This window comes from Mobula hypostoma, chromosome 28 (genome assembly GCF_963921235.1).
Source record: "Mobula hypostoma chromosome 28, sMobHyp1.1, whole genome shotgun sequence".
In the NCBI taxonomy this organism is placed as follows: Eukaryota; Metazoa; Chordata; class Chondrichthyes; order Myliobatiformes; family Myliobatidae; genus Mobula; species Mobula hypostoma.
The window spans coordinates 6679759-6697527 of NC_086124.1; the positions used below are offsets into that span (position 1 = coordinate 6679759).

Consider the following 17769-nt stretch of genomic DNA (forward strand, 5'->3'; position numbering starts at 1 on the left):
AGTAAACCTGTGGAATGCCCTGCCTCAGACAGCGGTGGAGGCCAAGTCTGTGTGTATATTTAAGGCAGAAGTTGATCGTTTCCTGATCGGTCAGACCATCAAGTGTTATGGAGAGAAGGCAGTGTATGGGGTTGAGTGGGATCTGGGATCAGCCATGATGGAATGGCAGAGCAGACACGATGGGCTGAATGGCCTAATTCTGCTCCTGTGTCTTATAGTTTTCCATACGGCGACATGGTAGTGTAGTGGTTAGTGATTGGCATAATATTATTATAGCACCAGTGACCAAGGTACAATTCCTGTAAAGAGTTTGTACATTCTCCCTGTTACTGTTAATGCTTAAACAACAAAGACAAGATTTTCTTTCTTTTTAACAACTTTACTTTCTCCATTCACACACATTCAGTACTCAAGCGCTGCCATTTTCTTACCCTCAATCCCCTTCATATCATCATACACTTGCCCATAACAGGGAAAGTGTGCATCCCAGCTAAATGCTTATGTAGCCCAAATATACAGAACTTAACAGTGCCTGTAACCACCAGGAATTCTGCAGATGCTGGAATTTCAAGCAACACACATCAAAGTTGCTGGTGAACGCAGCAGGCCAGGCAGCATCTCTAGGAAGAGGTACAGTTGACGTTTCGGGCCGAGACCCTTCGTCAGGACTAACTGAAGGACCTTACTAGCTCTTCTTTCAGTTAGTCCTGACGAAGGGTCTGGGCCTGAAACGTCGACTGTACCTCTTCCTAGAGATGCTGCCTGGCCTGCTGCGTTCACCAGCAACTTTGATGGTAACAGTGCCTGAGTGGGTTTCCTCCCATGGTCCGAAGATGTACGGTTTAGAAGTTGTACGGTGTAGCGTGGTGTCCGTGCTCGGTTGGGGGCTGGCCTCCCCTGTTGGACATTGATAATATAAGATGCCACAGGCCTGCTTCCCTTATTTATATATAGTTATTTTTTTGCGAGACTTTTTTTTCTGCCTGCTATTTTGAATATGCTCTGAATGTTTTGCACCCTGGCCCCAGAGGAACTCTATTTTCTTTCAGTTGTATTCATGTAAGATTGAATGATAAGAAACTTGATTTGATTTGACAATTAGTTACATGGGTGTAATTGGCCAGCATTGGCTTTTGGGCCAGTAGGGCCTATTACTGTGCTGTATCTTTAAAATGAAAAAGATGCTGGGTGACCTGCTGAGATCCTCCAGCTTTTTATGCATTGCAAATACTAGAACAATAACCTCGTGATCTCAGTGACCTGGGTCCAATCCTGGCCTCCAGTTCTATTGTCGTGTATCTTTTGCTACGTCTGATAACAAGGCACCAAAACAAAACACAGTGTTTTGGTTCAAAGACGTGTTTACTGATAACAATGATAAGAAGCACCTCCACTACTCATGGATGGAGGCTGCTTCTGATTTACAAATTAGAAAGTTCCATCTTTTTATACAAGTTTTCAGGCTGGGCTTTGGCTGTTATCTGTTTTGCGAGGTCAGCTTCAGTACAGCTGCACTTCTCAAGGCCAGCTGTATATCAACCTTCACACATCAAAGTTGCTGGTGAACGCAGCAGGCCAGGCAGCGTCTCTAAGAAGAGGTACAGTCGACATTTCAGGCCGAGACCCTTTGTCAGGACTAACTGAAGGAAGAGTTAGTAAGAGATTTGAAAGTGGGAGTGGGAGGGGGAGATCCAAAATGATAGGAGAAGACAGGAGGGGAAGGGATGGAGCCAAGAGCCAGACAGGTGATTGGCAAAGGGGATTGACCTTTGTCCCCCTTCGCCCACACCTCAGCGAGTTCCGTGTTCGCCATGATGCGGAACTCTTCTTCCGCCGTCTCTGAGCCTACTTCTTCGGCAAGGACTCTTCCACCCCCACCGATGACCCCTTCTCCCATCTTCAACCCTCCTCTTCTTCATGGACACCCCGCTCTGGTCTTCTGCCTGCTCTGGATCTCTTTATCGCTAACTGCCGACGGGACATCAACCGTCTCGACTTCACCGCACCTTGTTCCCATTCCAACCTCACTCCTTCGGAACGCTGTGCTCCCCACTCCCTCCGCACTAATCCTATAGCCCTTTGCCAATCACCTGTCCAGCTCTTGGCTCCATCCCTCCCTCTCCTGTCTTCTCCTAACATTTTGGATCTCCCCCTCCCACTCCCACTTTCAAATCTCTTACTAACTCTTCCTTCAGTTAGTCCTGACGAAGGGTCTCGGCCTGAAACGTTGACTGTACCTCTTCCTAGAGATGCTGCCTGGCCTGCTGCGTTCACCAGCAACAACTTTGATGTGCGTTGCTGGAATTTCCAGCATCTGCAGAATTCCTGTTGTTTGAGTATATCAACCTTCCCTTAGTTACACAATGAACAATGAGTAAGACAGTACATGCCTCTGGACACGTACTATGGGATTATACGGGTTCCATTTTTGTCACATTACAAAATTGAATGCAAAAAAAATCTCAAAAGTTTTGGATATATTTCACACTATTTTGAGTTAAGTTTGCACACGCTCACTGTGACTGGATGGATTCCCTCCAGCATCTCTGCTTCTGGTTCATCCCAGAAGTGTAAGGATTAGTACTTTAATGTAAATTGTAATCCCAGTGTGTCATCCTGAGATAGGGAGGGATAGGGAGGTGTTGATGAGAATGTGGGGTGTATAAAATAGCCTAGGGTGGGTTCTAAACATGAGATCCTGTAGATGCTGGAAATCCAGAGCAACACATCCATAATGCTGGAGGAACTCAGCAGGTCAAGCAGTACCTATGGACAGGAATAAACAGTAGGTGTTTTGGCCTGAAACCTTTCAGGACTAAGATAGGTTCACTGTTTAAAAAAACAGGATGGGATGAAGATCTTGTCTCCGTCTTTTTATGGCGTGGTTTGCACCCTGTCCTGGGCATTTCTTCTGTTATATCAATTTTGTTAAAGAAAATATGTACTCCAATTAAGATTTTTCAAGGTCCAGATATGCAGTTCAGATCTGTTTATCTCTGTTGTATAACTAAGATTAGCTGTTGCTTTGTTTAGCATTGGCAAGAGTATTCTCGCATTGTCATTGGTAAATGCAGCAAACTTGCCAGGATAAATCCTTATGTGCCAACAGTCTTTGGCCTAGATTCGCAAGTTGTTCATTTCAGTGAGACAATTCAGTCAGCTGGCCGGTGGTGTAGTGGCATCAGCACTGGACTTTGAGGCTAATGGTCCCAGGATCGAATCCGGCACGCTTTCCATCTGTGCTGGTTTGAGCATTGAGCCTCGTAAAAACCAGGAAACGGCAAAAAAAATGCCGCCTGATGCACTACAAAACATGAAAAGGAATAACAAAACAACAAACAAACACGGTCATGGACAGAGTCCTTACTCATTTATATAGGCATTGTGTTTTGTAAATTGTGTGCAGTTTTGGTCACCTACCTACAGGAAAGAGTACAGAGGAAATTTACAAGGATGTTGCTGGGTCCGGAGGACCTGAGTTACATGCAAAGATTGAATAGGTTAGAACTTTATTCCTTGCAACTTAGAAGACTGAGGGGAGATTCGATAGAGGTATACCAAGTCATGAGGGGTATTGATAGAGTATGTGCATGCAGGCTTTTTCCACTGAGGTTGGGTGGGACTATAACTAGAGGTCATGGTTTAAGGGTGAAAGGTGAGAAGTTTAAGGGGAGCATGAGGGGAAACTTCTTCACTCAGAGGTGGTGAAAGTGTGGAGTGAGCTGCTAGTGCAAGTGGTGCATGCAAGCTTGAGTACAACGGTTAAGAGAGGTTTTTTATAGGTACACGGGAGGGCTATGGTTCTGGTGCAGGTCGATGGGAGTAGGCAGTTTAAATGCTTCGGCATGGACTAGATGGGCTGAAGGGCCTGCTTCTGTGCTGTACTTTTCTATGACTGTGACACGTCGATGGGAATATACATACTGAAGTATACAATCTTGTGTGGCAGAGAAGAAATAAGTTCCCGGCTGTTACTGGAAGGGGGAAAATATTTTTATTAAAGAAAAAAGTTTAAAGTAAATTTATTATCAAAATTCATATGTGTTATCATATAGTACTGTGAGATTTATTTTGCAGAGTCATAGGAAAGTACAGCACCGAAACTGACCCACTGGATGAAAAACCTGATTCTGATATGGCTCTTTGCTGTGGATTGAGAATGGGAAGGGGTCAGGGAGAGGGGTATTCTGGTTGGGAAAAGGGGGAGGGAGAGCGGAGAGAGCAGGAAGCACCAAAGAGACATTCTGTAATGATCAATAAACCAATTGTTTGGAATCAAAGGACCTTCCCTGGTGACTCAGGGCTGGGTGTGTCTGCATTCGTGCCAACCCCACCCTGGCATCCTTCTCTACCACCTAACCCACACCCCTCCCACAGCGCTCCACCCTCACTGTTCCCAGCATCTTTTGCTCTCGCCCGATTTACAAACTCACCTTCCGCTCCACGTTAACAAATACAGTGCTGTGCAAAAGTCTTAAGGCACCATAACTATATATATGTGCCTAAGACTTTTGCACAGTACTGTATGTTTGGAAAATCATGAAATTATACAAACTGAATTTTTATTTCTATAACTAGACGTATGTTTTGAACTAACTCCATTTCTTTCTTTGCAGCATAAAGGAAGAGCAGTTCTGGAGAAACTACTTTTACCGAATCTCTCTCATTGAACGATCAGCACAGCTCTTGTCTTTAGCTGCTGGGCAGCCTGTAGGCTCCAGAGAGGAACCAAATCATTTAGAAAGCAACTTTCCCACTACAGGTGCTCCATTTTTGAATCAGTATAACAAAATGGATGACTTTTCTCTGCATGGTTCAATATTGCGAGTGAGATTTCACAGTCTCTTGCTTTACACAAACCAACTGCAGTCTGTCCTTGAATGAGAAATAAATTAAACAATTTGCACTTTTAAGATACTTCAAACTTCAGTCCATGTTATATACTGTACATCTGCTTTGTTTCTCTTACATTCAGTGCTTTCCAAGACGTCCCCAGGGCCAATGAGAAAAACCGAGGAATCTGTAGGGGTAAGTTTTACGAGATTGTCTACCCTTCTTGTGCATCTTAGAATTTGTTTTAATCGATTTTCATGAAAAAATCAAAGGGTATAATGAATTTATTTGGGGTGTAGTGATAAACACAACACTTTACTGTACCAGCAATCTCGCTTCAATTCCCACTGCTGACTGTCAGAAGTTTGCGTATTCCCCCGTGACCGAGTGGGTTTCCTCCCAGTCCTTCAGCTTCCCCCCACGGTCCAAAGACGCACCAGTCAGTAGGTTAATTGGTCGTTGTAAATTGTCCCATGATCACTGCTTGCTGTAGAAACACTAATGCCTTTGAATGGAAAATCCTACAAAAGTTAGTGGGTTCAGCCCAGTCCATCACGGGTAAAGCCCTCCCAATCATTGAGCACATCTACATGAAACACTTTCATAGGAAAGCAGAGTCCATAATCAGAGATCCCCACCACACAGGTCATGCTCTCTTCTCGCTGCTACCATCAGGCTCTTGAATAAAAGGGGAAAACTACACTCACTTGCCCCATCACTGAAATGTTCCCACAAACAATGATCTCACTTTAAGGACTCTTTACCTCATTATCTCATGTTCTCATTATTTATTGCTATTTATTTATATTTGCATTTGCACAGTTTGTTGTCTTCTGCAGTCTGGTTGGTCTTTCATTGATCCCATTGTAGATACTATTCTATAGATTTGCTGAGTATGCCTGCAGGAAAATGAATCTCGAGGTTGTATATGCTGGCATAAATTTACTTTGAATTTTGATTAGGCTCGGAGTAAATTGGGGGATTGCTGGGTGGTACAGCTGGAAGGGCCTATACCTCATTGTATCTCAAACAATCGATCAACAAATAAATAAATAAATTCTGTTAACCAAGCAAATGTGTCATTTGAACAATACTGCCTTGCAACTCTGATTCCAAATTTGCCAGAGATGAATACATCTGATCCAGCTGTAGAGAAGATTCTGCACAGAGTTCCCACATCATGTTAAGATTGAGCCCAGCTCCTGTCATTAGTTTTTCCCAACTGGACAGCAAGGATAGGATTCAGCTATCCATACACATCCTGTCAAAGAAAGGCATTTGCTGTGAAATATTTATAAATTCAGTTATAACTAGTTTTACTAGTGATCATCATCATTATGTGCCGTGTGGTATGACATGGGCAATCATGGTCTATTATCGTGATTGTTCGTGGCAAATTTACCTCTCCTGTGGTTCCTTAAGGTTGTTATAGTTGGGGGCAGTAGTGGAGGTAAGCTCCCACTACCTATTAAATGCTCCCAATGGCGTGCAACTCAAATAGCCTCTGACAACCAAGTCCAGCTCCTGGCCTTCACGTGTGGCTTAGTTACGAAGCCTGGTGGATCCGTTTCTACCAACAGGCGAAGTGGCAAAGGCGGGTTACTGGCGCCTTAAAACTAGTTGCTTTGACAGCTGGGGCTCGTAGGCTGTGGCTGGCAGCTCATCTAGGAGAAGGAAAACTCTGATCTCAAACCCCCACTACCCACTCACGGGGAAAGCTTCAGGAGTAAACCCTGAGGGAAAATTCTGGAGTTGGAATTCCTAAGGCAGTCCTACGTTGAGTTCAGCACTGACTGGCAACTCAATGCGATGCTGCTGGTGCCAAACTGTATCTGTTCCTTTGGGTTTATCAGATGTGTGGAGAGGGGAGCTTGCTACATGGGCACAGCTTGCTGTCCATATTGTAATGCCCTGGCTTGCATGTCTAGACATCTAGGACTCAACATCCATGGTCGACCCTGATGAACGAAGGCCTCATCATTACTCTTCTGCCCATCTGCCTATCACCTCCCCCTGGTGCCTCTCTTCCTTCCCATTCTCCCATGGTCCACTCTACTTTCCTATCAGATTCCTTCTTCTGCCCTTTTAATGTTTCATCTATCACCTCTCAGCTTGCTGTTTCATCGCCCTTCCCCTTCCACCTTCTTATTCTGTTGTCTTCCCCCCTTCCTTTCCTGATGTAACGTCGACTGTTTATTCCCCTCTGCAGATGCTTCCTGACCTGCTGAGTGCGTCCAGCATTGGGTGTGTGTGTTCCTCTGGACTTCCAGCATCTGCAGTAACTCTTGTGCATTAATTGGTCATTGTAAATTGTCCCGTGATTTGGCTGGGTTAAATAGGGGGTTTCGGGCAGTGCAGCTTGAAGGACCAGAAGGTCCTATTCCGTGCTGTACTTCAATAAACAAATAAAATAAAGACTGACAAACAACCAATGTGCAAAAGACAAATGGTGTAACAAATAAGACTGCGATCAAGAGTTGTAAATAATCCTTGAAAGTTGCTCTGTAGGCTATAGAGTCAGTTGAGAGTGGTGGTGGTTGAGTTTTCCATGCTAGATGGTTGTAGGGTAATAATTGTTCCTGAGCATGATGGTGTGGGTCTTAAGGCTTGTGTAGAGGTGAGAAGAGGGCATGGGCTGGATGGTGGGTGCTACTTTCTAATGGCAGTGCTCCTTGTAGATGTGCTAAATGGTGGGGAGGGATTTGCCTGTGATGGACTGGGCTGCATCGACCTCTTTCTGTAGCCTTTTCCATTCCTGGGCATTCGTCATCCCATATCAAACCTTGATGCAACCAGTTAGGATACTCTCCACTGTACATCTACAGTCCATGCCAACCCCATCTTCTACCTAATCTCATCTACCTGCACCTATACATAAGAAATAGGAGGAGGAGTCAGCCATCTGGCCTGTCGAGCCTGCTCTGCCTTTCAATAAGATCGTGGCTGATCTGGCTATGGACTCATCTCCACCTACCTGCCTTTTTCCCATAACCTTTAATTCTCCTACTATGCAAAAATCTATCCAACCTTGTCTTAAGTATATTTACCAAGGTAGCCTCATTGGGCAGAGAATTCTGCAGGTTCTCCACTCTCTGGGAAAAGTAGTTCTTCTTCGTCTCCATCCTAAATCTACTCCCCCAAACCCTGAGGTTATGTCCCCTGGTTCTAGTCCCACCTACCAGTAGAAACAACTTTCCTGCCTCTATCTTATCTATCGCTTTCATAGTTTTATACGTTTCTATAAGATCTCCTCTCTCCTGGACCTTATGCCTCCAGTCCCTTCCCATCCATGTACCAATCCAAACTTCCCATATACCTTTCTATACGTTCCATCCGCACGCTGAAAATAAACCTGTTTTCCTTTATAGATCCACCCTTCAGAAGAGTTTTCAATAAGCCCAACCGCTAATGAATTTGTGAGTGATGCGTACGGCACATCGTTGCTGAATCAAGAAGACGTCTTGAGGGAGATGGATCAACTGGGCATGAGTGGTGGTCAGCCAGCACCTGTTGACAACGGTACGTAGAGCAAGAATACATATCGCATCTGTTTTGTTTTAGCTGTACTTGTCACATAAAGTGCATGGAAACGTAAAGTGGAATACGTCATTTGCATCGACGGCCTGTGCAGTCCAAGGCTGGGGGCAGCCCGCAAGTGCCGCCATGCTTCCGGCGCCAACAGCGCCTGCCACCAACTTACTAACCCTAACCAGTATGTCTTTGGGACGTGGGAGGAAATCCATGTGTTTATGGAGTTATGCTAACCGCTACGGCACCATGCGGCCCTACGAGGGGCACAGTAGTGTGGCTCACAGCTCCAACCACCTCGTGTCATTCTAGACCTCAGATGCTGTCTATGCGGAGTTCGCATGCTAAGTTTTTATTTTTTTTATTTCATTGAGATACAGCACGGATTAGGCCCTTTGAGCCACGTCGCCAGCAATCCCCGATTTAATCTTAGCCAAATTATGGGATAATTTACAATGGCCAATTAACCTACCAACCAGCGAGTCTTTGGCCTATGGGAGGAAACTGGAGCGCACAGAGGAAACCGATGGGGTCACAGGGAGAGCATACAAACTCCTTATAGGCAGCGGCGGGAATTGAACCAGATCACTGGTACTGTAAAGCATTGTGCTGACCACTACGCTACCCTGTTCTCTCTATGGCCATGATGCTACAGTTTCCTCCCATTGTCAGGCACTGTAAGTCGCCCCTTGTTAATGCTCCTTATGGCTATATTTCATTAGGAGTTTTGGAATGTTGCCTAAAGCGCTCGAAAATTTGAGAACCATTCTGACTGGCTGCATCACCGTTTGGTTTGGGTGGGGTGGGGGGCGTGTACTACACAGGATCGAAATAAACTGCAGAGAGTTATAAAATTAGTCGGCTCCATCATGGGCACTATCCTCCCTAGAATCCAAGGAGCGATGCCTCAGAAAGGAGAAGCACATCAATAAGATCTCCCATCACCCAGGACATGCCTTCTTCTCATTGCTACCATCAGGAAGGAGATACAGAAGCCTGAAGACACACACTCAGTGATTCAGGAACCCCTTCTTCCCCTCTGCCATCTGATTTCTGAATGGACATTGAACCCGTGAACACTACCTCACTACTTTTTTATTTCTGTTTTCAAGGATCCAATGAGTAAAATAGGTGACACAGATTTTAAAATGGGTACATTAACGATATATTTAAACATTAACAGTGAAACACTAAACTGGGCTTCTAGTTAAGCAAGTGTTCATTTAAACTACACAAAACCAGAATACTGGACGTTCAGTTACCCTTTACTCTAGTCCTGGGTCCTAGAGCAAGGAACAAACTGATGTTTGGATGGTTTAAACACCAGGCCAGATAGATTGAAAAAACGGGGTGTTGGGGCCAGGGGCGAGGGTCAGGCCGGTTCTGCTCACTACTCCACTCTGTGCTAAACTGAGCCTGAGGCTGTGGCCTGCTCCGGCTTCTCCAGGCTTCATGTCTGAAGGCTCAGTGTTCAAAATGCTGTTTGCTTACTTTTATTGTTTGCATGCTCCGTTTTTCATTCTCTCTCTGCACATTGGGTATTTGTTTTTTTTTAATTGTTCTTTTGTGTTCCTTTGATTTGTGGCTGCCTATAAGGAGACAAATCTCTAGGTTGTATAATGTGTACATACTTTGATAATCAATGTTCTTTCAACTCTGAACGTGTCAGTGTCAATCTTACTGGAAGATAAAAGACTTTTCTCTTCCAGTGGCATAATATTTTGCATACAACTCCTTAAACGATTATTTCGTTTCGTTAAAGCTGTGGGCGTATCATTATTTCTCTGTCAGAACATGTGTTATCTTATTTATGTTTTCCAAGTATATAGTGTCATTCCTTAATTTTTCGTTCATGATTAAAAATGCAAGTGCACAATTCCTCATTTTCTATTTACAACCATTGTTGCATTTTGTTCAGCATGGTTCTGAGGTTGAATTACATTTTAAGATATTTTGAGGAAAAAAGAGGTTTACAATAAGATAAGACCATAAGATACAGGAGCAGAATTAGGCCATTTGGCCCCTCAAGTCTGCTCCACCATTTCATCGTGGATGATCCATGTTCCCTCTCAGCCCCAGTCTCCTGTCTTCACCCCGTATCCCTTCAGGCCCTGACTAATCAAGAATCTATCAACCTCTGTCTTAAACATACGTAAAAACTCGGCCGCCACTGCCGTCTGTGGCAACGATTTCCACAGAGTCACCACTCCCTGGCTAAAGAAATTCTTCCTCATCTCCGTTCTAAAAGGATGCCCTTCTATTCTGAGGCTTGTGTCCTCTGGCCTTAGACTCCCCCACTGTAGGAAACATCCTCTCCACATCCACTCTGCTGAGGCTTTTCAACATTTGATAGGTTTCAATGAGGTCGCCCCTCATTCTTCTGAATTCCAGTGAGCAGAGGTCCAAAGCCATCAACCGCTCTTCATATGACAAGACTTTCAATCCTGGAATCATTTTCATAAACCTCCTTTGAACCCTCTCCAATGTGAGCACATCCTTTCTTAGGATGTGCTGTTTATAGTCTGAAATACCTTATGGAAATTGTTCTCTAGTATAACTCAGATGGCCAACAAAACCTGAAGTTCAAAGTATGTATGCAATATTCAGCACTGAGATTCGTCTCCTTATAGGAACTCAATAGAATCCATTAACAGAAATAAGACTGTCAAAACATCCTATGTGCAGGGGGAAAAAAATAAATTGTGCAAACAATAAAAGTAAGCGAATAGTATTCAGAACTGAAATTGACAACAGGGAGTCCGCAGACCTCAAGCCAGGAGCTCATTAGTTGCAGGCCACAGCCTCAGTTCAGTGTAGAGGCAAGTATACCTCGCAGAGCAGCGACTTGAATGAGCCAGTCCCTCGCCTCCGGCCTCAACACCCAACCTTTCGATCTGGCCTGCGCTTAAGTCGACCAAACCTCGGATCGGTCATTCCTTGCTCCCGGACCTGGGCCCCGAGGCCCGGCTCTCGTCACTTCAGTTTGGCTGGCCCGTACCTGACCTTTCCGATTCGATCCAGTGCTTAAATTGATCAATGTTCCCTCGCTCTCAGGACCAGGCTCTGCCTCGACTCTGCTCACCTCACCTGGATTCTTCCACGTCAAATTGTCTCCATGTCCGCTCCAGCAATGGCCAAACATTAGCTCATTCCCTGCTCTCGGGCCCGGGCCAAGCCGCCTGGATTTGACCGGTACACGCCACGCTTCAGCCTTCCTGCAGTTCCCACCGCAATAATGCCAGGTCGTGCAGGTGGTTCCAGTGCTCAACTCCGAAAGGGAAGTTACCAACTATTGATTGCTGTGATGGTTTACCAGAAAAAGTGTGATTAATAAAGTAGGTAGTAGTTAGCACTAGGTTAGTAGTTAATAACCTAAATATTAGTAGCAATTATTTACAAGCTAAATATGCTTATAAATTGTACGGCATTTTCAATACCTCAGCAATCAGACACACATCTTTTTGCAGTTCCACCCTCTTTCCTTAAACAAGCCGTTTCTCAAAGCTAAGTACACAGTTTTCCAGTTGAATCATGCAGTGACTTTTGTTCAGTCCACCCTTGCCTGAAGACAGTTAAACAAACTGGAAGAACTTGGTGAGTCAAGGCGAATCCATCAGAGTTTCAGGACGAAACCCTGCTTCAGAATTAAATGGGGAGATGGCTGGTATGAGGAGGAGGAGGGGAGTGAAGAGGCAGTTGGCTGAGCTGTCGGCCATCTCCCCTCTCTGCTCTCAGTCCTGATGCAGTGTCATGACCTGAAATATGGACAATTCCTTTCCCCACAGACACTGCCCGACCTGCTATGTCCCTCCAGGAGATTGATTGTTGCTCCAGATTTCAGCATCTGTAGTCTCTTGTGTCGCTGATAAAGAGCATTTCAATAAAGTTGCATTATAGGACATCTTCATGTAATGTCAAACTATGTTTTTCCAAATGCTGGAGTGAAGTATTGAAGAGTCTCGTTATCAATCGAAATCAAATTCGTTAACTATATGTATATTAAGTAGCTAAATAAATAGTGCAAAATAGAAATAAAAAAGTAGAGAGATAGTGTTCATAGGTTCAATTCCCATTCAGAAAGAAAGAAGGTGTTCCTGAATCTTTGAGTGTGTGCCTTCAGGCTCCTGTACCTCCTTCCTGATGTAACAGTGAGACAAGGCATGACCTGGGTGATGGGGCGCCTTAATGATGGAGACCACCTTCCTGAGTATCGGTCCCTGAAGATGTCCTGAATAAGACCATAAGACAAAGGAGCAGAAGTAGGCCATTCGGCCCATCGAGTCTGCTCCACCATTTTATCATGAGCTGATCCATTTTCTTCTATTTAGTCCCACTCCCCCGCCTTCTCACCATAGCCTTTGATGCCCTGGCTACTCAGATACCTATCAATCTCTGCCTTAGATACACCTAATGACTTGGCCTCCACTGCTGCCCGTGGCAACAAATTCCATAGATTCACCACCCTCTGGCTAAAAAACTTTCTTCACATTTCTGTTCTGAATGGGTGCCCTTCAATCCTTAAGTCATGCCCTCTCGTACTAGACTCCCCCATCATGGGAAACAACTTTGCCACATCCACTCTGTCCATGCCTTTTAACATTCGAAATGTTTCTATGACGTCTCCCCTCATTCTTCTAAACTCCAAGGAATACAGTCCAAGAGTGGACAAACGTTCCTCATATGTTAACCTTCTCGTTCCCGGAATCATTCTAGTGAATCTTCTCTGTACCCTCTCCAACGTCAGCACATCCTTTCTTAAATAAGGAGACCAAAACTGCCCACAGTACTCCAAGTGAGGTCTCACCAATGCCTTATAGAGCCTCAACATCACATCCCTGCTCCTATACTCTATTCCTCTAGAAATGAATGCCAACATTGCATTCACCTTCTTCACTACTGACTCAATCTGGAGGTTACTACGGAGGCTAGTGCCCATGATGGAGCTGACTGAGTTTCCAACTCTCTGCAGCTTACTTCGAGCCTGTGCAATAGCCCCCTTCCCCTCAACCAGATAGTGACACAGATAGTTGGAATGCTCTCCACAGTACAACTGTAGACATTTCCAAGTGTTTCAGGTGACAAACCAAATCTCCTCAAACTCGTGATTAAATATAGCCATTGTTGTGCCTTCTTTGTAGCTGCATCAATATATTGGGCCCAGGATAGATCCTCAGAGATATTAATACCCAGGAACTTGAAATTGCTCACTCTCTCCACTTCTGAACAATGTGCAAGACAAGCTTTTGACTGTATCTCAGTGCATGTGACTGACAATAATAAACCAATTCCAATTCCAGTATTGGTCAGGATACTGTCTCGACTTTATTTATGAAGTAATAATGTGGGATATTTTATGTAGAGCGGACAGGGCAAGGGATATGTGTATATTTTTATACTCTATTTCCTGGTCTGTCAGATCTTAATGAAATGGTCTTCTGTAAATTTTCTAATGAGGTGTTGGCACTGGGTGGTAGAAGTCACAACTCTTGTATAATTAATCCACATTCAACAACATTTTATCGATGCAGATCAAAACTTTGACATAATTTAGGCTCGATTGCCACGTTTAAGAGAAGTTTGGACAGGTACATGGATAGTAGGAATATGGAGGGCTATGGTCCCGGTACAGGCTATTGGAAAGACGCAGTTTAAATGGTTTTGGCATAGACTAGATGGGCCAAAGGGCCTGTTTTTGTGCTGTTCTTCTCTGTGACTCCACACTGACTCTCTGTTAGTGGTTATATTTAATTTTTATCTGTACATGTTCACAAATTATTCGTGTTTTCCCTCTCCCAGCAGATGACATCCCCGAGTGGGAGAAAGAGCTGCAGAGAGAACTGCAGGAATTTGAAATTGTTCATGAAACAATAAACGTTAGTGAAGCCTGGGAGAAAGAAATTGAGGCATTGCTTCGAGAAGAGGACTAAAGGGCTTGCAGGAGGAACCTTGTTCCCATAATACATGTTCTATTGACCCAAGGAAGCAATATTTGATGAACTAATTTTCTCAAACTATTTTCAATGAGATAAAGAATACTTTATTTGGTTCATAGTAAGATTTAAGCTTTAAACATCTCAACACCACCAGCTTAATAATAATAATCTTATTTATCGAGCACTTTCCATACAGCTGATATAGTTCAAAGTGTTTTACAATGGGATAAAGTGCAAACATGAAAATAAAAGGCAGGATAATTAAATAGGTGATCTTTTCTGCCTTTTCATCATGGCCGATCCATTTTCTCTCTCAGCCCCAATCTCTTGCCTTCTCTCCGTATCCCTTCATACCATGCCTAATCAAGAATTTACCAACCTTTGCCTTAAAAGTCACAATTAAGTCTGCATTCCTTATAGTTTAAGATGTTGAATTCCACAGTTTAGGAGCATGGTTCAGAAAAGCTGACCTGTCAATTAGCGTTTGAAGGAGGTTGTTTAAATTTAAGAGACCAGCGGTAGACAAAGCTCGAGCAGGGGTTATTAAACCAAAGCAATTCTGTGATGTCCTTCAGTCCCAGATCATAAAGAGCTTTAGAAACAAAGAAGAGAACTTTATAATCAATTCTGAAAGGTACAGGAAGCCAATGTAGTGTTCTGATATGAACAGAGTCACCAGAGGGACACTGAACTTAGTGGATATAGAATTGTTTTATTCACCAAAAATGAGCAATAGGCATCATATTGAGACACTCTTGGAGGAAGAGGCCTCCTCGATCCAATATTACGTGACATTTTGAATGCTAAAGATCAAGGTTAACAGCATGACAATTCTATAGTTAAGTATTTACAATGCTTCCTTTGAATTACATATAGTTTTCAGAAACACCACCTCTTTTGCACCCACACTCTAGACACCCAAAATGAATGTTAATCTCCTCAGACTTCATGCATATGCATGCTCCTGGGGTCAAATGGAAGGCCATGCTCAGAGCTGCATTTCAATTCAATCTACTGTCCACGCTCATGTTTGATGCTGTTAAAATTAATATTTGACATAGGGTACATTCTGGAGTTATGGTCTAACAGCAGAGTAGCTAGGACATCTTCCCTGATCCTGGTTTTAGTTTAAAGCTTAATTAGCTGAATTTTAGCTTAATTACTAATGTTCTCAATGCACTATCTGTTTTTTAATGGTTTTTTATTGTTAATATATTCTGTATAATATGAGAAAGAAAAGGATCCATATGTGCTTAGATTTATCTGTGGTTATCAGCTGCAACCAAAAGGCAGATAAATTTGTTTCTCTGCAGTATTTCACCTCCCTCTCTAGAAAGGGGTGTGAAACCTGCCTCTTTCCTCTTCACGGCTGACACTCAGGGTGCCCAGAAAGGGTCATGATGGGCTGCAATGCTTGTAGTGTGGTAGGTCACCAAAGTAAGGCATCGAGAAATCCCACAATTCCTTGCAGGCCAAGCTGCAGACACCCAGAGAGCCAGTTAGTCAGAAGGGCCTTTCTGTGCATGTGGTAAACCTTCAGGGGAAGATGCTGGTTTGTTCACTTCATCCCCTCAACAAATGCAATGTGTCAGCAGGAAAGCAAAGAAAAATTTGTCTAAAGGCTGAAAATTAGGTAAATATTATTCAGATAGTCTTATTGTGAACCATTTAATCAAAACACCTGGTAGAGTCTTCAGAACTGGCCTTTTAAAAGAGTCTATATCCCCCTCAGATGTTCAATCATTGCTTCTACAAATAAGGATTGAAACATGCTCAGAAATAGTACTTAAAAGTATAAAAGTAAGTTTTATCAAAGTACATATATGTCACCACATACAATCCGGAGAGTCATTTTCCTGTGGGCATACTCAGCAAATCTATAGAATAGTAACTATAAGAGGATCAATGAAAGATCAACCAGAGTGCAGAAGACAACAAACTGTGCAAATACAAATATAAATAAATTGCAATGAATAGCAAGAACATGAGATAAAGAGTCCTTAAAGTGAGATCCTTGGTTGTGGGAACATCTCAACTGATAGGCAAGTGAGTGTAGTTACCCCCTTTTGTTCAAGAGTCTGATGGTTGAGGGGTAGTAACTGTTCTTCAGCCTGATGGTGCAACTCCTGAGCCTCTTGTACCTTCTACCTAATGGCAGCAGCGAGAAGAGAGCAAGTCCTGGGTGCTGGGGATCTCTGATGACAGATGTTGCCTTCCTACGAAAGCATTTCACGTAGGTGTGCTCAATGGTCGAGAAGGCTTTACCTGTGATGCGCTCGGCCAAATCCACAATCTTCTGTAGAACTTTCTGTTCAAAGGCATCCTACCTTCCCAGAATATGGACAGGAATTTACCGGTAATCTGCCGTTTGTCTTATATTAAGAAAGGAATCCTAGAATGCTGAGAGATCAAGTTATTTAATAGTATTGATATATTTTGTTTATTTGAGGTGGCTGTTGTGAAAGCGTAATATACTTGAAGCGTAAAGGTCTCAAAGCTTCAAAGATAGACTATAGTACAAGAGTGAACTAAATGTATTTAATTGATTTTTAAAAATTCTATTAATGCCTTTTTTATTCTGTTAATGCCTTACATAAATTGTATTATGATTGGGTTGATTTGTTCTCCAATCTTGGGAATTTTCTTGCAAGTCTTTCGTCAGCACGTGAGGAGACGTGATCAGCGCGCCGTTGACTGGGGTGTGCCCTCCGAATGGCTGGCCTTCACGTACTTTTCAATCAACTGACTGGACGTTGTTGTGATGTGGGGAGGAGTGCTCATCGCTGAGTGGTTGTGTGGCGACCTTCATTCGCTGTGGTCTGGACTTTTGCCCGCATCGGCTCATAAATAGGATCAAGGTCTACATATTTGATTATAGACTTGTTCCTGGAAGACCACACTTGTAAGAATTCCCTTTCATGCCACATTTGCTTGCATCGTGACTTCCACTGCTGCTCAGTATTATGTTTATGGTTACATTTGAAACTTTGTTTTATAAATTGCATTTGTATACATGCTTTCACCCAGATGTTCTCAGTGAAGATTACAACTAACAGCAAGCAGAAATGGAAAGGTAATCGATAAGGGAAGTTGCTAATTAATGAATGTATCTGTATTCACAAAGTTTTGATATCAGACTGACTCAGAGAGTGGGCTATATGGTGTCAAGATGAATAAAGTATTTTTTTAGAGATGAAAATCACAAATGACTGCTGCACTTTGAAACTTTTTTTAGTCACTTTTTTGTTTAACCTGGAGTAATTTTGAATTGTTACAGGACAGAGATGTTCAAAGTATGTATAGATTATACAACCTTGAGTTTCGTCCCCCTCCAGGAAACCACAAAACAAGAAACCCCAAAAAAACGGTTATATTTTAAAAAAGACTAACAGACACCCAATATGCAGAGAGAGAGAAAAAAACATGAGTCGTGCAACTAATAATTAAGCAAGCAACAGTGTTCAGAATGAAGGTG

General features: G+C 43.3%; 1 protein-coding gene across 4 annotated transcripts in view; it reads left to right on the top strand.

The window, feature by feature from the left end:
* Nucleotides 1–17493, top strand: part of LOC134339139 (synapse-associated protein 1-like) — a 40204-nt gene extending 22711 nt beyond the window's left edge. Inside the window, exons 6-9 of one of the 4 annotated variants that reach the window (XM_063035491.1) lie at nucleotides 4617–4762; nucleotides 4976–5028; nucleotides 8202–8352; nucleotides 14158–17493. In XM_063035491.1, coding sequence (XP_062891561.1) covers nucleotides 4617–4762; nucleotides 4976–5028; nucleotides 8202–8352; nucleotides 14158–14288 — 481 coding nt within the window. In that variant the 3' untranslated portion in view covers nucleotides 14289–17493. The other 3 variants (XM_063035495.1, XM_063035494.1, XM_063035493.1) reach the window with 3 other exon arrangements.
* Nucleotides 17494–17769: the final 276 nt, after the last annotated feature.